The sequence below is a fragment of the Rana temporaria genome, chromosome 1 (assembly GCF_905171775.1).
Source record: "Rana temporaria chromosome 1, aRanTem1.1, whole genome shotgun sequence".
Lineage (NCBI taxonomy): Eukaryota > Metazoa > Chordata > Amphibia > Anura > Ranidae > Rana > Rana temporaria.
In genome coordinates this window covers 35,085,704-35,113,091 of record NC_053489.1, presented here as the reverse complement: position 1 = coordinate 35,113,091, position 27,388 = coordinate 35,085,704, and the positions used below count along the sequence as shown (strand labels likewise).

At 46.0% G+C, this 27,388-nt stretch overlaps 1 protein-coding gene across 2 annotated transcripts in view; it reads left to right on the top strand.

The window, feature by feature from the left end:
• PSTPIP2 (proline-serine-threonine phosphatase interacting protein 2) overlaps window positions 1-27,388 on the top strand; it is a 172,721-nt gene that overhangs the window by 102,823 nt on the left and 42,510 nt on the right. For both annotated transcript variants that reach the window (XM_040336265.1, XM_040336257.1), the window contains exons 5-7: window positions 9,073-9,179; window positions 22,423-22,485; window positions 26,183-26,284. In XM_040336265.1, the coding sequence (XP_040192199.1) occupies window positions 9,073-9,179; window positions 22,423-22,485; window positions 26,183-26,284 (272 nt within the window). The remainder of the gene's footprint in view (window positions 1-9,072; window positions 9,180-22,422; window positions 22,486-26,182; window positions 26,285-27,388) is intronic.

Here is a 27,388-nt window from a genome sequence, read left to right as displayed (position 1 = left end):
TCCACACAGTAATGCAAGGCTTTCTCACTGGTGTGGAGTGTCGTGCTCGCCGCCTCCCTTGGACTACAGGAGAGTCAGGATGCCCACTAACACACAGCTCCTTTCTCTATCTGCAACGTAGAGAGCATCCTGACTCTCCTGTAGTCCAAGGGAGGGGGCAAGCACGACACTCCACACCAGGGAGAAAGCCTTGCATTACTGTGTGGAGTTACAGACAGAAGAACTGGAAGTGAGGATTTCTCAGAAGAAATAAGGACATTTAAAAGCAAAATGGAAGGATGAGGAAAGTGAAGGAGGACTGCACTAAGGTAAAGGAAGCTATTTAGGAAAAAAATTGTGCCTTTACAACCCCTTTAACTACTTGCCGACCAGCCGCCGCAGTTCTACGGCGGCAGGTCGGCTCCCCTGCGCGAGAGCCCGTAGCATAACGTCGGCTCTCTAAGCGGCCACTAGGGGGTAAACACACAGCTCTCGGTCCTGTCAGGGAGAGAAATGCTGATTTTCTGTTCATACAATGTATGAACAGCGATCAGTCATTTCCCCTAGTGAGGCCACCCCCTCTACAGTTAGAAAACACCCAGGAAACATACTTAACCCCTTCCCCGCCCCCTAGTGTTAACCCCTTCCCTGCCAGTGGCATTTTTATAGTAATCCAATGCATTTTTATAGCACTGATCGCTAAAAAAATGCCAATGGTCCCAAAATGGGTCAAAAGTGTCCGAAGTGTCCGCCATAATGTCGCAGTACCGAAAAAAAATCGCTGATCGCCGCCATTACTAGTAAAAAAAATATTAATAAAAATGCCATAAAACTACCCCCTATTTTGTAAACGCTATAACTTTTGCGCAAACCAATCAATAAACGTATATTGCGATTTTTTTTTTACGAAAAATGGGCCAGATTCACAGTGGAGATACAACGGAGTATCTCAGATACACCGTCGTATCTCTCAGAGTATCTATGCGACTGATTCATAGAATCAGTTACGCATAGATATCCCTAAGATCCGACAGGTGTAATTGTTTTACACTGTCGGATCTTAGGATTCAATACCACGGCCGCCGCTGGGGGGAGTTTGCGTCGTAAACCAGTGTCGGTTATGCAAATTAGGAGTTACGGCGATCCACAACGGATTTTCGCGTTCGCTACGTCGCCGCTAGTCTAGTTTCTCGTCGCAAATTTAGTCGTCGTTTTGGGTGCCTTAACTTTACACAGCCCATGTTAAAGTATGGCCGTCGTTCCGCGTCGAAATCTAAAAATTAACGTCGTTTGCGTAAGCCGTCCGGGAATACGGAATTACGCTACGTGCGTCGCTGTTCGAAAAAATTACGTCACATCGCGCAAAGCACGGCGGGTAATTCAAAAGGGAGCATGCGCAGTAGGTCCGGCGTGGGAGCGCGCCTAATTTAAATAGCACACGCCCATTTAAATTACGCAGGCTTACGCGGCGTAGGTTTTCACTGCAAGTGCTCTGTGAATCAGAGCGATGAAAACTTGCGGCGGTGTAACGTATCTACGATACGTTATGCCGCCGCAATTCTACCTGAATCTGGCCCAATATGTAGAAGAATATGTATCGGCCTAAACTGAGGAAAAAAATTGTTTTTTTATATATTTTTTGGAGATATTTATTATAGCAAAAAGTAAAAAATATTAATTTTTTTCAATATTGTCGCTCTATTTTAGTTTATAGCGCAAAAACTAAGAACCGCAGAGGTGATCAAATACCACCAAAAGAAAGCTCTATTTGTGGGAAAAAAAGGACGCCAATTTTGTTTGGGAGCCACATCGCAAGACTGCGCAATTGTCAGTTAAAGCGACGCAGTGCCGAATCGCAAAAAGTGCTCTGGTCTTTGACCAGCAATATGGTCCGGGGGTTAAGTGGTTAAGTTCTGTATAGCCCTGCCACAATCTTTGTAAGAAGTCCTGGCTGCGTTCAGCCTATTCATTCCTATACCTTCATGGCAGCCTCCATACATCCAGAGTAGTGTCAATCCAGCCAAAGGTACAAATGGACTGAGTTGGGCATGTAATCAGGACCTTGATTCACCACCAGCAATGACCATGCTAGGGGCACCTCCCACCTTCCTACTGCAACAGGAACCGGAATAGACCACCACACACCTTAAAGGGGTTGTAAAGGTAAGTGTTTTTTCTCCTTACTGCATCCTATGCATTAAGGTGAAAAAACATTTGACAATACCGCCCCCCCCCCCCCCTCCCTGAGCCTCCATTTACTTGCCTGACCCTTCCAAAGTCCCGCGCTCGCCCCCGTCATCCTCCTCGTTTCTGAGCCTGGCCGTTGATTGGCTACACTGGATGGATTTAAAGCAGTGCAGCCATAGGCTTGCGCTGCTGTCAATCACATTTAATAACGCGGCGCGCCGGGGGCGGGGCCGAGTGATACAGTGAGCGGAAATGGCCATCGGCTGTATCACGGGAGTGCGCCTGCAAGAACTCAACACCATGCTCGCTCGCATGAAGGTGTTGAGTTCTTGCGGGGAGGAACCGAGACAGCCGCCGAGGGACCACAGAAAACCAGGTTCGGGGACACTCTGTGCAAAACGAGCTGCACAGAGGAGGTAAGTATAACATGTTTGTTATTTAAAAAAAAAATTTTTTAACTTTACAACCCCTTTAACCACTTAAAGACATATATACTGTGGCAGAGTGGCTATATTGCGTGAAACAAGATACCTGCACGTTGTTTCCTGCAATAGATACCGTGGGCGCGTATTTTTTGGTAAAATGTGAAAGATGATGTTACGCTGATTAACTGGTTGCCGACCAGCCGCCGCAGTTCTACGTCGGCAGGTCAGCTCTCCTGCGCGAGAGCCCGTAGCTCTACATGGGCAGGCAAATCGGCCATTAGGGCTCGCACCGCCGGAGGAAACACACAGCTCCCGGTCCTGTCAGGGGGAGAAATGACTGACCGTCTGTTCATACAATGTAGGAACAGCGATCTGTCATTTCCCCTAGTCAGTCCCACCCCCCCTACAGTTAGAACACACCCAGGGAACATACTTAACCCCTTCCCCGCCCCCTAGTGTTAACCCCTTCCTTGCCAGTGGCATTTTTATAGTAAACAATGCATTTTTATAGCACTGATCGCTATAAAAATGCCAACGGTACCAAAAATGTGTCAAAAGTGTCCGAAGTGTCCGCCATAATGTTGCAGTACCGAAAAAAATCTGATCAACGCCATTACTAGTAAAAATAAAATAAAATAAAAATGCCATAAAACTATCCCCTATTTTGTAAACGCTATAACTTTTGCGCAAACCAAAAATAGTTGTTTTATCTATTTTTGGGGGATATTTATTGCAATTTTTTTTTTACGAAAAATATGTAGAAGAATACGTATCGGCCTAAACTGAGGAAAAAAAAAAATGTTATATATTTTTGGGGGATATTTATTATAGCAAAAAGTTAAAAATATAATTTTTTTTCAAAATTGTCGCTCTATTTTTGTTTATAGCGCAAAAACTAAAAACCGCAGAGGTGATCAAATACCCCCAAAATAAAGCTCTATTTGTGGGAAGAAAAGGACGCCTATTTTGTTTGGGAGCCACGTCGAACGACCGCGCAATTGTCAGTTAAAGCGACGCAGGGCCGAATCGCAAAAAATGCTCTGGTCTTTGACCAGCAATATGGTCGGGGGGTTAAGTGGTTAAATAGATACAGTAACTAACATGTCATGCTTAAGCCCTGGTTCACACTGCTACGGGATTAAAATTCAGCTGAATTTGCACAATTTCATTCCTGCATGTCAGTCCAACGATTTCAGAGACATTTGTGCGGTTTCCTGCAGAGATGTCTATCGAAATTGCCAAAAGTAGTACAGAAACTACTTTTGGGAATCGGTGCGGCGATGCACAGATTCAGGCGGTTCCATTGTGGGCAATAGCTACTGATTTTGGAAGGGGTTTGACATGTCAAATCGCATGCCAAATCGCATCAATGTGAACCAGGGCTTAAAATTGCGTACGTTCGTAGAATGGCGACAAACTAAGGTACTTAAACTTCCACATAGGCGATGCTTTAAACATTTTTACAGGTTACCAGTTCAGAGTTACAGGGGAGGTCCAGCACTAGAATTATTGCTCTCGCTCTAACGTTCTCAGCGATACCTCACATGTGTAGTGCAAACACCATTTACATATGAGTGCATGACTTGCAAATGCGTATCGGGCACTTTAATTTTATTTATTTTTCTCCTTTTATTTTTTGTTTTTACACTGTCTCTTTAATTATTTTTCACTTGTATTCCTATTACAAGGAATGTAAACATCCCTTGAAATGTAAATAAGGATGGCAAGTCCTCTTTATGGAGAAATCTGGAGTCAAAAAGACCCCAAATCTTTTCTTTACTTGAAAAAATAAAAATAAAAAATGTACTTCCACCCTGGACCGGAATTGACGTCATGATGGTCCTCCAAGGCCATAGAGGTGATCAAAGAGGATCTGGTCTCTGGTAGCCTCTGTGACCAGCCGGCCGCACCTTCAGATCGTTTCTCGGGCATTTCCCCTCCAGCGGGTCATGAGCCACTCTTTTTCATGTGAAAGCCGACCGAGAATTAAAAAAAAATACCGGGGTTATGGCTGAAAACCACTTCAAAGCTTCAACGTGTATATATATATGGAAAAAGTACCTATTGCAGTATTAAAGTGGTTAAAGTTTTACTTCAACAGGGACAGAATGCATAGTTCTTTGCCAAAACACAGCTTTGTCTCTGCCACTTTAAGGCCGGGTTCACACTTATGCGAATTGAGTGCGGCTTAAACCGCATCAGGGACTGTCCCTGATTTAGATCACTGTCCCCTTGTCCCTCATTCCTCCCTCATTTTGGTCTGATCGATAAAGTTGTATATAAAATGCACTTTTTATTTTTCAAAAAGTGTTTTCCAGCCCTAAATCTGATTGCTAAATTGTTGCCTTTTGTAAATTCCAAAAGCCAATATAAAGGAATAGTAGTGGTAAAAAAAAAAGCACTTGTGGGTTTAACCAATGCTTTTTTTTTGTACAATTATCCTTTAGGGGGCGTGGCAAGGGGTGTGTCCTATGCCTGCCTACTTTTGCTGATAGGTGTCCCTCATTCCCACCTCAAAAAGTTGGCAGGTATGTTACAGGCACATGCCAAGCAGAAGCTGGACATGACTAGGACTTCTTTTCTGCAAAGTCTGTGCGTGTGAGAAACTCAGGGGTGGGAACTAAAGGTTAGTATTTTAATTAATGGCTGCTACTCAAGGGAGTAGGGGGAACATTTTATGGTCAACTTTAATAAAAGCAAATTTGTTCTTTAACCGCTTGCCGACCAGCCGCCGCAGTTTTAAGGCGGCAGGTCGGCTCGGCTGCGCCAAAATCACGTAATATTACGTGATTTTGTATTTCAGCCACTAGGGGCGCCTGCACGCCACCGGAGGCGCACATGCGTGCCCCCTGCACGCCCCTGGTGCCGCGCGCGTGCCCCCTGCACGCCCCTGGTGCCGCACGCGTGCCCGGTGGGAGCGATCACCGTCGGACACCCGCGATTGCTCGTTACAGAGCGAGAACTGGGAGCTGTGTGTGTAAACACACAGCTCCCGGTCCTGTCAGGGGGAGAAATTACTTATCGTCTGTTCATACAATGTATGAACAGCGATCAGTCATTTCCCCAAGTCTGTCCCAGCCCCCCTTCAGTTAGAACACACCTAGTGAACATAATTAACCCCTTCCTCGCCCCCTAGTGTTAACCCCTTCCCTGCCAGTGGCATTTTTACAGTAATCAATGCATTTTTATAGCACTGATCGCTATAAAAATGCCAATGGTCCCAAAAATGTGTCCGAAATGTCCGCCATAATGTCGCAGTACCGATAAAAAATTGCAGATCGCTGCCATTACTAGTAAAAAAAAAAAAATATTAATAAAAATGCCATAAAACTATCCCCTATTTTGTATACGCTATAACTTTTGGGCAAACCAATCAATAAACGCTTATTGCAAAAAATGTTTACGTAAAATATGTAGAAGAATACGTATCGGCCTAAACTGAGGAAAAAATATTCTTTTTTTTTCAAAATTGTCGCTCTATTTTTGTTTATAGCGCAAAAAATTTAAACCGCAGAGGTGATCAAATACCACCAAAAGAAAGCTCTATTTGTGGGAAAAAAAGGACGCCAATTTTGTTTGGGAGCCACATCGCATGACCGCGCAATTGTCAGTTAAAGCGACGCAGTGCCGAATCGCAAAAACTGTCCGGGTCCTTTAGCTGCCTAAAGGTCCGGGTCTTAAGTGGTTAAGTGGAACTTCACTCAATCAACATTGGCCTGGATTCAAAAAGCAATTGCGCCTGTGTAACCATAGGTTACACAGCGCAATTGCTTACTTGCCCCGGCGTAACGAATGCTCCTGATTCAGGAACCTCGTTACGCCGACTGCAGCCTAAGATATGCGCGGCATAAGGCTCTTATGCCTGCATATCTTAGGCTGCATTCTTGCGATGGCCGCTAGGTGGCGTTCCCTTGTGCTCAGCGTATAGTATGCAAATTGCATACTAACGCCGATTCACAACGTTGCGCGAGCCCTGCGTACGCAATTTACGTTGTTTCCGTACGGCGGTTTTTGCGTAAGGCTGCCCCTGCTATTAGCAGGGGCAGCCAATGTTACGTATACCCGTCGTTCCCGCGTCGCGAAATTTGAAATTTACGTAGTTTGCGTAAGTGAATTGTGAATGGCGCTGGACGCCATTCACGTTCACTTTGAAGCAAATGACGTCCTTGCGACGTCATTTGCCGCAATGCACGTCGGGAAAGTTTCCCGACGGAGCATGCGCTCTACGATCGGCGCGGGAACGTGCCTAATTTAAATGATTCCCGCCCCCTACGGGATCATTTAAATTGCGCGCGCTTGCGCCGGGCATTTTGCCGGCGCGCCCACGCAATTTACGGAGCTACTGCTCCGTGAATCAAGGGCAGCGCAGCAAATATGCGGGGGCGCAGGGCAAAAACGTTGCCCTGCGCCTCCGTAAAAAATGCGCAATTCTACCTGAATCCAGCCCATTAACTATATCCTTATACTGCTATTTGTAGATAGGTGTATTATATTTACTTGTTTTGAGCTTTTTTTTTACGTTTCTTAATTTCTTCAGTCTCTTCCTGGTTTCTGACCTAGGCTGATGTTATACATCCCAGGACCCTTCATGGCCATTTTTATTTCTTTCATCTGGAGGAGAGAAAGGGTTTTCTCAGCTGAGCACACGCCTCTGTCTGCATGCCTGAGCTAAGGGCAGATGGATTCCAAGAAGAAAATGCTACATGAATCATCTGCCTTCACTCTAGATGGTTGCAGCTAGAAATGCTAGGGGGGGTGTTTTTCAAAAAAAATTTCAAACAAAATAAAGCATGGAGACATGGATGGATGGGTTACTTTGCTTAAATTGGTTGCGTTAAGTGGGGCAGCAAAAGGGAGTTTAACCACTTAAGACCCGGACCAAAATGCAGCTAAAGGACCTGGCCCCTTTTTGCGATTCGGCACTGCGTCGCTTTAACTGACAATTGCGCGGTCGTGCAACGTGGCTCCCAAACAAAATTGGCGTCCTTTTTTCCCCCCACAAATAGAGCTTTCTTTTGGTGCTATTTGATCACCTCTGCGGTTTATATTTTTACTTCCCTCAATAGCCTAAAAGAAATGTAAGTCCACTTTGTGTGCACCAAAAGCCTCTGCCAATCAAGATATTACCTTGTAGAAGTAGCAGTGAGGTCATCACTGTGCTGTACATAGCCTGTGCAGGGAGCCGAGCTGTGGGAGGGGCCCGGCAGATCCCACCCACTACAGGCTGCCTGCAGAAAACTACAGGAGGGGGTGGAGACAAGGCCAGTCACCCTGCACAAGGAGAGAGAGCAACAGTGACTGGTCTTTATTACAGGAAGCACAGGCCGTTGTCATATGCTGGATTAATGCACAGATCTGGAAGAAATACACAAATAAAACCAAGATTAGTCACAAAATACTCATAATATATATATATATATATATATATATATATATATATATATATATATATATATATATATATATATATATATATATATATATGTAACGGTATGACACGTGGGACCCAGAGGCTCTTGAAGGATGCGGGGTACTCCTGGTTTAGCTTCACCAATGACTCCTGTGTCTAGGGTCATCCTATGTCCACTAGGGGCATAGGATGACTGAGAAATGATATCTTGAATTACATGAGATGGGCAGTAATGATAATTCACAATGTATTGCAGGATATCTTGAAATATTGCAGGTGGTTAATTCTGAACCCAACAGGTCAATAATAGAGTGATGCATTCAATGTGGGGGACACATACTGTTAAGGTGTTAATTAAGTCTGGCTCCTAAGATATTTCATTGTGTGATGCTAATTAACACTGTATTGTGTGAAAGTTCTATTGATGATAATATGTGTTGTGACTCTAAAGGTCAGACGTCTGACTTATGTTTACTAAAGGAATGTGTATTGTGTAGCAGGTGAGAATAGCTTATCGCGGAGCCAGAATGTCTGTCTAAGATGTGGATTGAGGGGGACTCGTTAGTACCCATTGTATGATGTTGTGGGTGGAGTGTGTCATTGTCCCTTTGATTACTGCAGCATGCTTTTTGGTTGCTAACTGTATAAAAAGCCTGAGTTTTACATTAAAAGGTCTATTCGTTTGGAACCAGAGAACAGAGCTGTGTGTCTCGTTTTCTGGGGGAAATCCAATGGGTCCTGTCTGCTGGATTGTGGAGTGTCGGAAGCTGTCGTGGGTTGGTGGAATGGAATATCGTAACGGCGTTAACCCCTGACCGTTACAATATATACATATACACTCAAAGAATAATTGTTTATGCTGGAGTTCAAGTAGAACTGACTTAGTCAAGGGCATGGTAGAAGCTTTTCTTGCTTATACTGTATAACCAATTGTAGACCTTCTATGGTGGACTTTTTAGAAGTATGAAATGGAATGGAGGTTCGATATGCATGTAGGAACCTACACTTGACATACACAAAATGTATAAGCCCCAGATGTCATCTAATTCCACTTCTTGTATTTTTTCTCAGAGATTGATAATGTCGGCCAGTGTCATATTCAGCTGGCGCAGGCCTTGCGAGACGAAGCAAGGAGGATGGAGGATTTCCGAGAGAAACAGAAAGCTGAACGTAAAAAGGTAAGCTAAAATACAATACAGCAGGGTTTGACAAATTTGCTTGGAATCTAGGAGCCAGCTAACAAAGTTACGAGCCAGAAACGCGCCCCGTCCTGCTGAGCTCGCACGCAGAAGCGAACGCATACGTGAGTAGCGCCCGTATATGAAAGCAGTGTTCGTGAGGTATCGCCGCAATTGGTAGAGCGAGAGCAATAATTCTAGCCCTAGATCTCCTCTGTAACTTAAAACGTGCAACCTGTAGAATTTTTTAAACGTCGCCTATGGAGATTTTAAAGGTAAAAGTTTGTCGCCATTCCACGAGCGGACGCAATTTTGAAGCGTGGCATGTTGGGTATGAAGGAGATGACAGTGAAAACAGACCCCCTGTCTAATTTCACTGCCATCTCCTTCCCTCCAATTAGAGCCCCCAAACATTATATATATTTTTTATCCTAACACCCTAGAGAATAAAATGGCAATCGTTGCAATACATTCTGTCACACTGTATTAGCGCAGCGGTCTTACAAGCACACTTTTTTGGGAAAAAAATAAAAATTTTAATAAAAAAAATAAGACCTCAGTAACGTTAGCCCAATTTTTTTTTATATTGTGAAAGCTCTATTAGCATTGCTGGTTGTCTTGTCATACCAACAGCCACCACAAGATGGCGCAAAATCACAGAAGGAACCATAGGCCTGCAGAAGGGCGCAAAGCCGCGGCCTCAATTACCGGCCGGCGCGGCCCGATGCGATTGCTTGGCGGGGGAGGTGGGGGCGCACGGAGACGCAGGATGCCCCAGCTGTGCAGCCCCAGGTCGCTAATTCTAGTCACAATTGCGACCTGGCGCCCAGGCTCCGTCGAACCCTGCAATACAATACTTTTGATGTCCATCAGGGGGAGCAAACAGTGTTTAAACAACACAGACAGTTTTGATTTCTGATGACTGATCAGTTTGTTACTAAGTATCACTGTTCTCAATAAATGTGGTAAGTGAAATGGTACCACTCCTGTTGTCCCCCAACTTCAACAACCACCTGTGGGCGCTATGGATGCTAAAGGGGCCCATCTGTTCTGCCCCACTAACTTGTAATTTTTATGTTTTGCATTGAACTGCTTCAGGTTATTCTTGTTTTGTAGTATGCTGACATCTAGTGGCAGTTTTTGGCCACTACAACTTATTCAATAATGCTAATTATTAGCCCCAGACACCTGGTGCGGATATGCCGGGGGGCTTAGAACCAGAGATTGCCGTGATCCAGGCCAGTGGGACCAGGGGGGGACGGGACCTGTGTAAGTTCACCTTACAGAGTTTTCTGTAAGGTGAACTTACCCTTTAACCACTTAAGACCCAGACATTTAGGCAGCTAAAGGACCTGGCCAGTTTTTGCGATTCGGCACTGCGTCGCTTTAACTGACAATTGTGCAGTCGTGTGACGTGGCTCCCAAACAAATTTTTTTTCCCACAAATAGAGCTTTCTTTTTGTGGTATTTGATCACCTCCTGCAGTTTTTAGTTTTTGCGCTATAAACAAAATAAGAGCAACAATTTTACAACAAAAATATTTTTTTTTTTACTTTTTGCTATAATAAATATCCCCCAAAAATATATAAAAAAACTATTTTTTTCCTCAGTTTAGGCCGATACGTATTCTTCTACATATTTTTCGTAAAAAAAAATCGCAATAAGCGTTTATTGATTGGTTTGCGCAAAATTTATAGTGTTTACAAAATAGGGGGTATTTTTATAGCATTTTTATTAATATTTTTTTTACTACTAATGGCGGCGATCAGCGTTTTTTTTTTTCGGTACTGCGACATTATGGCGGACACTTCGGACACTTTTGACACATTTTTGGGACCATTGGCATTTTTATAGCGATCAGTGCTATAAAAATACATTGATTACTATAAAAATGCCACTGGCAGTGAAGGGGTTAACACTAGGGGGCGAGGAAGGGGTTAAGTATGTTCCCTGGGTGTGTTCTAACTGTAGGGGGGGTGGGACTGACTAGGGGAAATGACTGATCGCTGTTCATACATTGTATGAACAGAAGATCAGCATCACTCTCCCTGACAGGACCGGGAGCTGTGTGTTTACACACACAGCTCCCGGTCCTTGCTCTGTAACAAGCGATCGCGTGTGCCCGGCGGCGATCGCGCCCGCCGGGCACGCGCATGGGAGTCGGGGGCGAGCGGGGGACTGCCCGCACGCGCCCCTTGTAGCCTGCGCGAGAGCCGACGTATAGCTACGGGCTCTCGCGCAGGGGAGCCGACCTGCCGCCGTATAAGTTATACGGCGGCTGGACGGCAAGCAATTAAACTGCATAAGGGTCTCTTTACTGTTAGAGCAGTGATGATGTGGAACTCCATTCCCCCGTTGGTGGTGTCAGCTGGGAGTGTAAATAAATTAAAAAAACTTTTAGATGTGTTTCTTAGTGAACACAATGTAATATGGAAAATGGTAGTGACAAACACACACAGATTGAACTGGATGGATCAGTGTTTTTATTCAACCGTATGAACTATGCAAATCTGGAACATCTCCTGGTTTTATTGCTTGTCCATGACTGATACGGAACTGGCCAAACACAGTAAAGGTTTAGGCTGGTATCACACAGGAAACTAGGCATTGGATACTCCTGTATTTCGGTCAGAAACAAATAGCTAGATTCACACACATTGGCCTAAACTTGCGGCGGCGTAGCTTAGCGTGTTTAGGCTACGCCGCCGTAAGTTAGCCAGGCAAGTGCATGATTCACAATGTACTTACCTGCTACGTTACGTCGGCGTAGCCTGAATCGGCGGGCGTAAGGGCGCCCAATTCAAATGTGTTTGAGGGGGGCGTGTTTTATGTTAATGGCGCTTGACCTCACGTTTTTTACGTTTTTTTTTTTACTGCGCATGCGCCGGGCACCTACATTTCCCAGTGTGCATTGCGGCTAAGTACGCCGCACGGGCCTAATGATTTTGATGTTGACGTAAATCCCGATTCACGGACGACTTACGCAAACGACGTAAAAAATTTGAATTTCGACACGGGAACGGCGGCCATACTTGACATTACTATTCCAATAGGGCCTAGCTCTAACTTTACATGGCCTATCTCTTACGTAAACGGCGTAAAAGTACTGCGCCGGGCGTACGTTCGTGAATCAGCGTATCTCCTCATTAACATATTCTACGCCGACCGCAATGGAAGCGCCACCTAGCGGCCATCCAAGATATTGCAATCTAAGATAGGTGCAAGCCGTCGTATCTTAGATATGTTTAAGCGTATCTCTGTTTGAGCATACACTTAAACATAAGTCGGCGTAGATTATGAGTTAGGTCGGCTTATCTACCGATAAGCCGACCTAACTCTTACTGAATCTACCTAAAAGTGATGAAGTCATGTGTCAGAGCTGGCATTTGGCCGTAAGGGAACAAATACCTTCAGTGTTTCCTATTATGCTGAAATGCAAACACATTAGCATACTGGGGCCAGAACACTCCTATCAGTGACGGATTATTATTGTCTACTTTTCATATACAGATAGTGAATAGGTGACTGGGCATTATAAAAGAACCCGGTTCTTTGCATGGTCTTCTGGCACTCATAAAGGTCAAGGTTTCCTCCTGGCGATTTTTCGAACATCATTTTGTAGCACTACCCCCGAAGGAGCTGCTGGTTTGATTTGGGTGGCACGTTACCTCTAATTTTCCGCTGTCTAGGGTACTGGATGAGAGCTGTAATAAAGTCAATGTCCACACTGCTGATGTCTTTTCTGTGCTTTATTACCCAATGGGGTAAAATGATAAAAATAGTAATAGGTGAGGGGATAGAAGAAATGGAAGATGGCAGATTCAGGTATAACTGGTTTCCGGAAACATTCCTGCTTCCAACGACAACTTGCGTCGCCACTCTAGCCGGAGTGGGTATTGTGCACCTGGATAGGCCTCTCTCACCAGCCTAGCAGCCAGAGTGTCACTCGGAGCTTTAGCAAAGTCCCTGCCACAGACCTTCCCAAAGATGGAGATATTCTTGGTCCGAAATCCTTCTCAAACTGGATTTAGCACCCGGATCTCCTTCAAACAGCTTTAGTGATTTAGGGACTGATAGGCGACCATCATTCAGCCTCTCAGAACGATGTGTCCTTCGATGAAGCAACAGGCCTCTCATTTGTGTGACCGTGTGTATGCAACACAAGTTTGAGCCAACATTCCGTCTGAAAGAAATTCACGGTTTTGTTGTTGGAAAATGTTACAGGTGTGGGTGTGTACCCTATCTCATTCTTGTACAAGAGGAGAGTGGAAGGGGCATTTGGCTGTTGCTGGTGGCAAATAGGGGTCCTGCTAACATGCAGACTTCCTGACAATAAGGCCTCGTACACACGACGGGACATGTCCGATGAAAACGGTCCGCGGACCGTTTTCATCGGACATGTCCGCTGACGGATTTTGGTCTGATGGCTGTACACACCATCAGACCAAATTTCCCGCGGACAGCGAACGCGGTGACGTGGCCGCGCCATCGCCGCGACGATGACGCGGCGACGTGTGCGATCCTGGAAGGTCAATTCTTCCACGCATGCTTCGAATCACTTCGACGCATGCGAGGGCTTTCGGCCGAGCGGACATGTCCGGTGAGTCGTACAGATGACCGAACATGTCCGACGGACAGGCTTCCAGCGGACATGTTTCTTAGCATGCTAAGAAACATTTTCCGCTGGAAACCTGTCCGATCCGCCGGAAAATTGTCCGGTCGGCCGTACACACAACCGAACATGTCAGCGGAAACTGGTCCGACGGATCAGTTTCAGCAGACATGTTCGGTCGTGTGTACGAGGCCAAAGGGGTGGTATTATGTAGCTAGAACACGGTGGTTCTTCAATTCTTACACATCCCATCCTGTTTTTGGACATTTGGCATCATTCCATGATAGGTGCAGGAGCTACATGTGTATATAAATGTTGGAGTATGTTCCTGACACTTAGGGCTCTTTCACACAGGCCAGTTTTTTAGGCGGACCTGAACGGGCGCTCCGTGCTCCTCTATGGAGCCGCGGATGTTAGCGGTGACATGCCCACTGACATCCGACCCGCTCCGATCCGCCAAAGTGTGACGGAGGAAAAACCTACTTTTCCATCCGTCTGGCGGATCAGATCGGGTGAACATGGACAGACGGTCCGTGTTCATCCGATCCCCCCCATAGGGGAGAGCGGAGAAAAGACAGGGCGGTCCCTGCACAGTGTGCGGGGACCGCCCTGTCATCCACCGTCTCAGCGGGGATCAACGGAGCGATCCCCGCTGAGCAAGTGGAGGTTCACGGGGCGGATGATTACTGATCCGCCCCGTGTGAAAGGGGCTGTATTAGAACGAATGGAGTGGCTTGGTTAGGATGAAAACTGTCTTCAAGATTTAAAGCGAGGTCCGCCTAAAAAAAATGGACACTTACCTGTCCAGGGTGCCCGCGATGTCGACAGCCAAAGCCAATCAATCGCTCGGCTCTCGGCTGCCCCTGCTCCATCTTCAGTGAGGGAATCGGGAAATTAAGCCTTGCAGCTTCACTTCCCGATTCCCTACTGCGCATTCGCGAGTCGCACTGCGCGTCCTAACTGGCCCCCGCTGTGTTCTGGGACCTGTGTGTTTCCCAGAAGACAGCGGGGGGGGGGGGCGGGAAGGGGCGTGACTCCCGGGGGAGTCTATGCCCGGAAGCAGGTGCACCCCTTTCCCCCCTGAAAGGTGCCAAATGTTACACCGGAGGGGGGGGGGGGGGGGGGGGTTCCGAAAAGCAGAGGTTACATTTTTGGGTGAACCTCCGCTTTAATGTGACTAACCACTTTAAGCTATTCCATAACCTGGATGAATAAAGTTTCACAGACAAACTGAGGAAATGCTTTCTCCTGCCTGCAGCAGATTGATGACATCATCTTAGCCTAGTCAGATACTGGACTGAAGGGTGTTTTTTTGATGATAAAAATGTTGTTGTTTTTTCTTTTAAGTATACTGTTGCTGTATTATGTATTGTATATTAGGAATTTAATCATGCAGATTTTTTAGCTTACTGAGAGGACCACTTTGAGTCTGTGAATTGCTTCGTCGGGCAAATTGGGCCCAGTTGAATCTCATTTTGGGCAGGCTGATCTGGTCATACCTAGTTTGCAGTCATACCATTGCCTCCAATAGGATTCCCATTTTCTTATCCTGTTTCTTATTGCAGAAACTTGTATGGATTTTGCTTGATGGGAGCAGATTGCTGGATCAACACTGGTTGCTGGGTTATGTCTCGTTGTAGTTTATACTCTAAGGCAGGCATGTCCAAAGTCCGGCCCGTGGGCCAATCGCGGCCCGTGGTCCGGTTTTGAACGGCCCTCCTGGTTATCTAAATATATATCCATTGTGGCCCCCGAGATCTCCCAGCGCTGGGGGCCACAAAAGATATATAGACTGGCTGCCTCGGAGGGGACAGGGAGGAGACAAAACGAGTGCCGTGCACGCAGGAGGTGTATTTCTTGTTTACACGGCAGCCTATGTAATAGGAAGTCCCGTCTCTGGTGCTGCCATTGGTACGACTGTTATGTCCATCAAATGAGGCGGGACTTTCTATTAAAGAGGCCGCGTGTAAACAGGAGATTCTCCTGTAGGTAATCTTTTGGCGCTCGTCCTGCCCCCTCCCTGTCCCCTCCAAGGCTGCACTGATGGCAATGGTGAGTGCATTCCTGGCAATGGTCGGTGCTGCATTCCTGGAAATGGTGAGTGCATTCCTGGCAATGGTGGGTGCTGCATTCCTGGTAATGGTGAGTGCATTCCTGGCAATGGTGGGTGCTGCATTCCTGGCAATGGTGAGTGCATTCCTGGCAATGGTGAGTGCATTTCTGGCAATGGTGGGTGCTGCATTCCTGGCAATGGTGGGTGCATTTCTGGCAATGGTGGGTGCATTTCTGGCAATGGTGGGTGCTGCATTCCTGGTAATGGAAGGTGCTGCATTGATGGTAATTTGGGGTCTTTAGATGGGCATTGACCCTTATTTTGCTTCACAGTGCTTTATTCAAATATATATTTTTTTTCTGAAACTTTTTTTTAAAGTGAAGGTGCGTGTTATACGCCAATAAATACGGTATATCCAAATAACCCGCCTGAGCTCATCTCTTTACTCACACGCAGCCACAAAGGCAAGAGAATTCTTGTTGGGCAGTGTATTAGTTGCTCGGATGAACACACTTAGACCGAATTTTAATGGTTCAAAGAATGTCAGGCAAAATGGTCGGCCCTCACGCACGTTCACTTCATCAAATCTGGCCCTCTTTGAAAAAAGTTTGGACACCCCTGCTCTAAGGCAAACAAAGATCTCCCTTTCTGTGACAGAATTGGAAACCTGTTTTACTTCTTTGCTTTTCTTTTTTTTTTTTGCCGTCATTCATTCCAGTGCATCCTGTTAGATTAGGTTATTTTTGGTTGTTGTTACAGGTGTGTAGCCAATATGGTCTCATTGGGCCTCTGCACGGAAAAAATGTTTTGTTGCTCGCAATAACCATCAGATTTATCCTTTCATTGTCCATACTGCATTAGAAGTATGAGGTTCTAGGGTCAACAACATGTCCTCTTATGAGACCTGTTGTAATATTGTTTTGAGGCAGTTTTGTTTCATATATGTAAAGTATCATAGTTAGATTCCTGAAATCATGTTTAACCACTTAAAGACCGCCGCACGACGATATACGTCAACAGAATGGCACGGCTGGGCACAAGGGCAAACATGTACGTTCCCTTTAAGAACCGGCACGCTCGCGACCCGGTCCGAAGCTCAGGGGTGTATTTAGGTTTTGTGCTGCCCTAGGCCTGACGAAACCCGCACACCCCCTACTTTATATATGACGCACCCCTTCCTGTCAAGACTACACCCCTTCCTTTTTAAGACCCGCCCTGTCATTTTCATGGGATGAGGACAGAGGGACGCGGTGGGATGAGGACAGAGGGACGCGGTGGGATGAGGACAGAGGGACGCGGTGGGATGAGGACAGGGGGACAGGGTGGGATGAGGACAGAGGGACAGGGTGGGATGAGGACAGGGGGACAGGGTGGGATGAGGACAGGGTGGGATGAGGACAGAGGGACAGGGTGGGATGAGGACAGAGGGACGCGGTGGGATGAGGACAGAGGGACGCGGTGGGATGAGGACAGAGGGACGCGGTGGGATGAGGACAGGGGGACGCGGTGGGATGAGGACAGAGGGACGCGGTGGGATGAGGACAGAGGGACGCGGTGGGATGAGGACAGGGGGACAGGGTGGGATGAGGACAGGGGGACAGGGTGGGATGAGGACAGGGTGGGATGAGGACAGAGGGACAGGGTGGGATGAGGACAGAGGGACAGGGTGGGATGAGGACAGGGGGACAGGGTGGGATGAGCACAGGGGGACAGGATGGGATGTGGACAGGGTGGGATGAGGACAGGGGGACAGGGTGGGATGAGGACAGGGGGACAGGATGGGATGTTGACAGGGTGGGATGAGGACAGGGGGACAGGGTGGGATGAGGACAGGGGGACAGGATGGGATGAGGACAGGGGGACAGGGTGGGATGAGGACATGGTGGAATGAGGACAGGGGGACAGGGTGGGATGAGGACAGGGGGACAGGGTGGGATGAGGACAGGGGGACAGGATGGGATGAGGACAGGGGGACAGGATGGGATGAGGACAGGGGGACAGGGTGGGATAAGGACATGGTGGGATGAGGACAGGGGGACAGGGTGGGATGAGGACATGGTGGGATGAGGACAGGGGGACAGGGTGGGATGAGGACATGGTGGGATGAGGACAGGGGGACAGGGTGGGATGAGGACGGGGGACAGGGTGGGATGGGGACAGGATGGGATGAGGACAGAGGGACAGGATAGGATGAGGACAGAGGGACAGGATGGGATTAGGACAGGCTTTTTTGCCGCCCCCCGCAAAGTGCCGCCCTAGGCCTGGGCCTTTTCGGCCTAGGCCATAATACAGCACTGCCGAAGCTCCGTGACCGCACCCGCGGGACCCGATCGCCGCCGGTGTCCCGTGATCGGGTCACGGGAACTGAAGAACGGGGGGAGAGGTGAGTGTAAACAAACCTTCCCTGTTCTTCTCTGTGGCAGTGTCAGTGATCGTCTGTTCCCTGTCATAGGGAACGACGATCGGTGACGTCACACGTCCAGCCACGCCCCCCTACAGTAAGAAACACACATGAGGTCACACTTAAAGTGGTTGTAAAGGTTCATCTTTTATTTTCTAAATTGGTTCCATTAAGCTAGTGCATTGTTGATTCACTTACTATTTCCTTCCATTTCCCTTCTAAATGTTTTTTTTCTTTGTTTGAATTTCTCACTTCCTGTTCCTCCTCAGTAAGCTTTCCACCATCATCCGAGTGGTGGAAAGTCATTTAGAACAGCTTACTGAACACGTTACTGAGGAGGAACAGGAAGTGAGAAATTCAAACAAAGAAAATAAACATTTAGAAGGGAAAAGGTAAGTGAACCAAAGATTCCCTTCTTCCATAAGAACATCACCCAATATTCCATGAGGGGGAATATTCCTGAGATCGCCCCAATAAGCCACACATGAGTCAGAGCTTACTGCTGGAACAAGACAGACTTTAATGGTTTCTTCTCAGCTTTATATACAGTACCAGGCATTAAAGCAACAATGAGATCTCCACCCCCCTAATCGCACACTAAGGCTAATTACTACAATATTCTAGACTGGTCGGCACCGGCCTATAATTATCATGTCTAATCACTGCACATTCCTTAATTAATGGCATCAAACAAACCACCTTCACACACTGAGTTTCCTAGGCAAACGTTTCGTCTCCGCATGCCGCTTGACACCTATTCACACCTCTGAGCATCAATAGGTTTTAGACAGTGTTATCACACAATTAAAGGCCTTTCAAAAGCTAGCCTTATTTAACATATTAACAGTCTTCACAGAGAGATGAGTCACACATGAAATCACCTTTTCATCTAACACACAGCATTAAACTAGCAGGGAGAGAATTAGACTGAGCCCTGGTTCACACTGGGTACGATTTGGAACGATTTGAGATGCGATTTGACATGTCAAATCGCATCTCAAATCGGCGGCAATTGTCGGCAATGGCACTGTCCTAATCAGTGCGACTCCGCATCTGCGATTTCAAAAAGTAGTTTTACATTAAATTGCGGCCGAAATCGCGGCAAATCGCGGCAAAATCGCGCATTTTACCGCGACTTTGAATTCGCAGCAGTGTGAACCTAGGCTTAAGCATATTTTATATTTGCATAAAAGTCCGTCACAGTAACCTATTTAGAAAATAAAAAACCTTTACAACCCCTTTTACTCCTACAGCGCCCCCTAGTGGTAAACCCCTTCACTGCCATTGTCATTTTCACAGTATTCGGTGCATTTTTATAGCACTTTTCGCTGTGAAAATGACAATGGTCCCAAAAATGTGTCAAAACTGTCCGATGTGTCCGCCATAATGTGGCAGTCACGAAAAAAAACGCTGATCGCCGCCATTACTAGTAAAAAAAAAATTATTAATAAAAATGCCATAACACTATCCCCTATTTTGTAAACGCTATAACTTTTGCGCAAACCAATCAATAAACGCTTATTGCGATTTTTTTTTCTACCAAAAATATGTAGAAGGATACGTATCGGCCCAAACTGTCGGTTTTAAAAAAAAAAAATTGTTATCTTTTAAATGAAGCAGTTCATTCGAAGGAAAAATAAATCAGCCTCTAGTACAACAAAGCAGTAGACGGAGAGGGAAACGGGAAGTCTCTGAGGTTTTACATTTACATATTATTATTTATCAACAGTCATTTTTATTGATCCTTCACTTATCAACTTTATCATGACGGGTCAATGGAAACTATTATATCAAGTTCAGGAGAACGTTTACCTGGTAGCAAAACTGCCTCAAAAAATCAGCCTGCTGTTCTTATCCACCCACAAGGAGCTTCTATAATAAATACACAAATTTATATTAATGTGTCATTTTGTAAGTCGATCACTTTAAATATCCAGCCCCGGATGAGAGAAAGGTCTGTCATGTTATCTGCTGTATTTGCAAGACACCAATACGGGAAACAAATCTTTGTGAGTTTTGTTAACCGCTTCATCCCCGGACCATTTTGTAGCTAAAGGACCAGGCCACTTTTTGCGATTCGGCACTGCGTCGCCTTACCTGACAATTGCGCGGTCGTGTGACGTGGCTCCCAAACAAAATTGGCGTCCTTTTTTTCCCACAAATAGAGCTTTCTTTTGGTGGTATTTTATCACCTCTGCGGTTTTTATTTTTTGCGCTATAAACAAAAATAGAGCGCCAATTTTGAAAAAAATGCAATATTTTTTACTTTTTGCTATAATAAATATCCCCCAAAAAATATATATTAAAAAAAAAAATCTTTTCCTCGGTTTAGGCCGATACGTATACTTCTACATATTTTCGGTAAAAAAAAAAATTTGCAATAAGCGTTTATTGATCGGTTTGCGCAAAAGTTATAGCGTCTACAAAATAGGGGGTAGTTTATGGCATTTTTATTAATATTTTTTTTTCACTAGTAATAGCGGTGATCAGCAATTTTTATCGTGACTGCGACATTATGGCGGACACATCGGACACTTTTGACACATCTTTGGGACCATTGTCATTTTTACAGCGATCAGTGCTATAAATATGCACTGCTTACTGTGAAATTGTCACTGGCAGTGAAGGGGTTAACCACTATGTAGCACTGTAGGGGTTAAAGGAACACTAAAGGCAGAATTTTTTTTTTTTTAAATAACAAACATGTTATACTTACCTCCACTGTGCAGCTAGTTTTGCACAGAGTGTCCCCGAATCCGGTCTTCTGGGGTCCCTCGGTGGCTGTCTCGGCTCCTCCTCGCAAAAGCTTTCCACCTTCATGCGAGCTTGCATGGTGGAAAGCTTTTGCGAGCGCGCTCCCGTGATACAGCGGCGGGCATAGCCGCCGACTGTATCACTCGGCCCCGCCCCCCGGCGCGCGGCGTCATCCACTGTGATTGACAATGGCTGCGCTGCTATCAATCTGTCCAGCCTAGCCAATCAAAGGCCAGGCTGGGAACCGAAGAGGATCACATGGACGCGCGCTGGACTTTTGAGGGGTCAGGTAAGTAAAACGGGGGTTGGAGGGGACCGGTACCGTCAGATGTTTTTTCACCTAATGCATAGGATGCATTAAGGTGAAAAAATATTTACCTTTACAACCACTTTAAGTGTGCCCTAGTGAGTGATTCTTACTGTAGGGGGCGTGGCCTGGCGTGACACGTCACTGATCGTCGTTCCCTATGACAGGGAACAGACGATCACTGACACTGCCACTAGGAAGAGTTCTTCAGCTCTGTGACCCGATCGCGGGACACCGGTGGCGATCGGGTCCTGCGGGCGCGGTCACGGAACTCAGGACCAGGTCCGAGCGCGCCTCCAACCCATGGCTGGGCTCTTAAAGGCGACGTACCTGTACGTGCTTATGCCCAGCCGTGCCGCTCTGCCGACGTATATCGGCGTTAGGCGGTCCTTAAGTGGTTAATCATGAAATCAGGTAGTGAGTTGAAATGTGAAAACGATATAAAAAATATTACCGTATTTATCGGCCTATACCGCGCACTATTTTGCCCTGAAAATCAGGGCAAAATCGTGGGTGCGCGATATACGCCGATACCCGCTTTCCCGCCACGAGTTTGAATACTGCGCCGGCATATACCGAGCGCAGTACACTCGTGTATCTTCGGGCAGTCTCGGCGCCTCTCACGCTGACGTCCTGAGCGTACAGGATGTCATCGCGAGAGTTGCCGAGCCTGCCCGACGATACACGAGTGTACTGCGCTCGGTATTCAAACTCGGCGCGGGAAACGAGCGGGGAGGACGCGAGAACGCCGCAGAAGGACGCCCGACCCGACGAAGAGGACACCCGAAGTCGCAGAAGGACGCCGGACCCGACGAAGAGGACACTGAAGCCGCAGACGGACGCCGGACCCGATGAGGCCGCCGATGGATGCCGCGCAAGACACCAAAACTGTAAGTACAAAAAAAACTTTTTTTCCACAGGATTTACGGCAACTTTAGGGGTGCGCGGTATACGCGGGAGCGCGTTATACCGCGATAAATACGGTATATAACAAATTGTACTTTTTCACTAGAAATATATAACAGTTCTCTTTTTAAGAACCATGTAATGCATCATTTTTTTTATTTCATTGTAATCTAGTGAACCTTTACATTTTTTTGTTTTTGTTTTTTTTAGATAGAAGCTGCAATGGACGTAATGCACAAGCAGAAACAGATGCAGTATAAGAAGACAATGGATGCAAGTATCATATTTAGGTCACTTACTCACTGTATACGTATGTACCTGTCTCAGGGCTCATGTCACTGTGTGCTTTGGTCAAACTTCATTGCATTTTTTGTTGCATACAGTGGATATAAATAGCCTACACACCTCCTGTTAAAATGTCAGAGACAAAGATAAATCATTTCAGAACTTTTTCGATCTTTAATGTGACCTATAAACTGCACAACTCAGTTGAAAAACAAACTGAAATCTTTTAGGTGGAGGGAAGATAAAATAAAAAAAATTAAATAATATGGTTGCATAAGTGTGTACAACCTTAACTGCTTGCTGACCAGCCACGGCAGTTATACGGCGGCAGGTCGGCTCTGCTGGGCGAGAGCACGTAGCTATACATCACCTCACCCAGCAGCCAATAGGGGGGGGAAACGCGCGCCACCGGAGGCGCGCACGCGCGTCCCCGACTCCCGTGCGCGTGCCCGGCGGGCGCGATCGCCGCCGGGCACCCGCGATCGCTCGTTACAGAGCGAGGACCGAGAGCTCCCGGTCCTGTCAGGGGAGAAATGCCTGACCGTCTGTTCATACAATGTATAAACAGCGATCAGTCATTTCCCCTAGTGAGTCCACCCCCCCCCTACAGTTAGAACACACCCAGGGAACATAATTAACCCCTTCCCCGCCCCCTAGTGTTAACCCCTTCCCTGCCAGTGGCATTTTTATAGTAATCCAATGCATTTTTATAGCACTGATTGCTATAAAAATGCCAATGGTCCCAAAAATGTGTCCGAAGTGTCCGCCATAATGTCGCAGTACCGAAAAAAATCGCTGATCGCCGCCATTACTAGTAAAACAAATTAATAAAAATGGCATAAAACTACCCCCTATTTTGTAAACGCTATAACTTTTGCGCAAACCAATCAATAAAGGCTTATTACAATTTTTTTTTTTACGAAAAATATGTAGAAGAATACGTATCGGCCTAAACTGAGGAAAAAATAAGTTGATCGCCGCCATTAGTAGTAAAACATTTTTTTTTAATAAAAATGCAATACATTTTCACACGGAGCATGCGCAGAACGTTCGGCGCTGGAGCGCGCCTAATTTAAATGACACACGCCCCATTTGAATTAGGCGGGCTTGCGCCGGACAAATTTACGTTACGCCGCCGCAAGTTTACAGGCAAGTGCTTTGTGAATCAAGCACTTGCGCTGAAAAGTTGCGGCGGTGTAACGTAAATGAGTTGCGTTACACCGCAGCGCAGGTACATGAATCTGGCCCCATGACCGCAGAGGTGATCAAATACCACCAAAAGAAAGCTCTATTTGTGGGGAAAAAAGGACACCAATTTTGTTTGGGAGCCACGTCGCACGACCGCGCAATTGTCAGTTAAAGCGACGCAGTGCGGAATCACAAAAACTGGCCGGGTTCTTTACCTGCATAATGGTCCGGGTCTTAAGTGGTTAACAGGGGTGTGTAGACTTTTTATATCCATTGTATCTCCACCTGCAGTGTAATGCTAAACAGGTGAAATGCAGACTCTGAACTGTCATGATTTTTTTTTTATGCATTTAGTATAATTTGTACTGAATTTGCACAGCTTGCTGCAACTTGGAACTCACATGTGGCTAAAGACTGTTCCCTGACCCTACATGACAGCTCTGGGTGCTTGGAGCACCAGTGCTGTTATATGGGAGTCACCTGCTTCCCCATCCCTGGAAGTACCAGGCATGACATGTTAAGGACCGATCCTAGTGACACCCTATCCACTATCTCCATGACCCCAACCCCCTTATACCTTACCCCACAAACCCCAATGATACAAGGGACCACGTTGTGGAGTAAAATTCGCCTTCCGGCCTTTTTATTTAACCATTTCAAAATTTAACATAAATAACCGTTTAAATAACTTTAAATAACTTTATACACATTTCCAATACTTGATGGTCTAGAAGACCACCCCTCTCAACTTGGACACTGGGACAACAATTATTACCTAGGCCTCAGTCGCCAGACACGACTCAGAGGCAGTATAACCGTCCGCAGTGACCTAACATTTTAACCCCTTCCTGGTTAACCCTTGTTAACCGAAAGGTACCCAATAACCCCCATACCACCTATGGGTACAACCTTTTTCCTACCCCAACTTCCAGCCTTTCCTCGTCTTCCATAGACCCAACACCGCACTCAGAAAGCCTAAAACTAGGGAGGGTGGGTGGGCAGCTTCTCTTTCAGTTACAAATGGAGGAGTGACAAAACGCCACTTCCTCTGCGCCAACAGCCTCTGCCGCCCCCCGCCCCCTAACAGACTACCCCTCCCCTTCCACCAACAGGAGCCTATCTCCTACGGTCAGTCCCACCCTGTCATGCCGTCCCTCCCCCAACTTCGTTTGCTCCGTGACTCCCTTTTCTCTCCTTTTCCCAGTAATCAGATTCAGCATTGTAACAAGTCACAAAGTGGGAGGCTGGATGGATGATGTCTGAACAAAGATGGCTCCTTCATTCTAGAGGGGGAAAAAAACAGATGAAGGCATTGTGGAGGGGAGTAGCTGGGGTAACTTTAAAGCTGGGGTTCAATTGGTTTCCAAAATGTTGCTTCCATAGAAAATAAGGGGAGAGAGGAAGCAGAAGAGAGGAGCTGTGCTTTCAGCATCTCTGTTGTGAACATCTTGTGAAGATGAATTTCTGTAGAATACCTAAAGCTAATGAGATGAATTAAAGGGTCACTAAAGGAATTTTTTTTTTTAGCTAAATAGCTTCCTTTACGTTACTGCAGTCCTGGTTTCATGTCCTCATTGTTCATTTTTGCTTTGATGTTGCTGTAATTCCTCTCTGATCTGGACACTTCCTGGTTGTCTGTTTCCTGATCACCACAGTACTGGGAGATTTCTCACTGTGGTGACTAATCAAGGAGGTGTGATTACTGTTTGTAAAATGAAACTGGGTTGGTGCTGAGGGGTTTTAGACAAAGCATCGCTGCCCTCTATTGGCTCTTTGTCTCTGTACATCAGAAAACCAGGAAACAACAGCAAAAACAAAACTAAACTGTAGGTACATTATATGATTGTTTTTTATCTATTTTTAATCGTTTTTAAAAGGAATCAGTTAACTATTATGTCTCTATACCCTGTAAACAGTCATTTCAGCAAAAAATAATTTTTCCTTTAGTGACCCTTTAAGGCTTTTTTAAAAAAAAAGTGCATTTAAAGCTTGTTTAGGGTATTTAAACACTTTAGTTCACTTTAAGTAAACCTGTTGTTTTGCCCCGACAATGGGAAATCCAGGCTTATCTGTGACAGCTGAAGAAGCCAAGGTGTGCATACCGAAAACATTTGTAGCCTACGTTTTAGGCTCCATTCACACCTAGGCGTTTTAACGCCTGAAGCCCGACGCTATTGCAGCTTGCAATACGCTGGAGGGGTGATTTAACATTGTCGGCTATGGAGATGGTTCACATCTCCAAGCCGAACGCCGAAACGCCGTACGCCTGAAGCTCAAAACAAGTCCCGGACCCTTTTTTTCAGGCGGCTTTCGGCGTTCGGCATAGCCGACAATGTTAATCACCCCTCCGGCGTATGTTAGGTTTAAAAACGACGCATTTTGTCGCGGCAAATCGCGGTACAAAATACGCCGCATTCAGGTGTGAATGCAGCCTTAGTTTAACTAGATGTTTTGCATAAAAGTACGGGTGGTAATTACAAGTGATGTATTCCCACAGAGTAAGAAGACGTATGAACAGAAATGTCGAGAGAAAGAAGACGCAGAGCAGAATGTCGCTCGCTGCAACAAAAACACTATGAATCAGAAGCAACAGGACAAGGTAATAATGAAACATGAAATGAAACTCTGCTGCAATCCTAAAGTAGAACTGTGGGCAAGGGCAAGAATGACATATACAGTTTAAGGTCACCCTAAGCCAGTGATGGCGAACCTTGGCACCCCAGATGTTTTGGAACTATGTTTCCCATGATGCTCATGAACTCTGCAGTGTAGATGAGCATCATGGAAAATGTAGTTCAAAAGATCTGGGGTGCCAAAGTTCGCCATCACTGGCCTAGAATGCCCTACTGGTTTGAATTAACCAGGAAGAGAAAATCTCCTAACAAGATCTGAACTTTCTAAACAGTATATAAATGTGAAGACAGCAAATATACATATAAAACCTATGTAGGGAGATTTGGTTAATCTCTGTGTATCATCTGAGGCTGTTCACTTCACTGGGTGTATGGAGGGTTTACATCCACTTTAATGTCTGCCAGGTCCTTGCAAATTTACAGTCGCTGATTTCTCACTCTGCATTAAAGGTCAGATCTCGCCGTAGGGAAATAAGAGGAAAATATCATTAATATGCAAATTATACATTGCACACCAGGGCGGAAAGCAGGTGCATCTGCTCCCAAAATACAGAAATAATTACAGGAAACAAAAACTAACCAACAGACGTTCATAGAGAAAAATATTGTACGAGTTGTTGGTTTGGGTCAGCCTTGTTTTACCACAGAGGAAACCTTGAAATATCAGGTCTCAGGAAACCCTTGGTGAAAATTATTGCTCCAAAGTACGCCGCAAGGACGTATTGGTTTCGACCTGAACGTAAATTACGTCCAGCCCCATTCACGGACGACTTACGCAATTGACGTAAAATTTAAAAATTTTGACGCGGGAACGACGGCCATACTTAACATTGGCTGCGCCACCTAGGGGGCAGCTTTATCTTTACACCGGCGTACCTCTTACGGAAACGGCGTATCTATACTGCGACGGGCAAGCGTGCGTTCGTGAATCGGCGTATCTAGTCATTTAAATATTCTACGCCGAACACAACGGAAGCGCCACCTAGCAGCGAGCAGAAAAATTGCACCCTAAGAAACAACGGGGTAGGAAACTTACGCCGCTCGTATCTTAGCCTAATTTTCCAGAATAC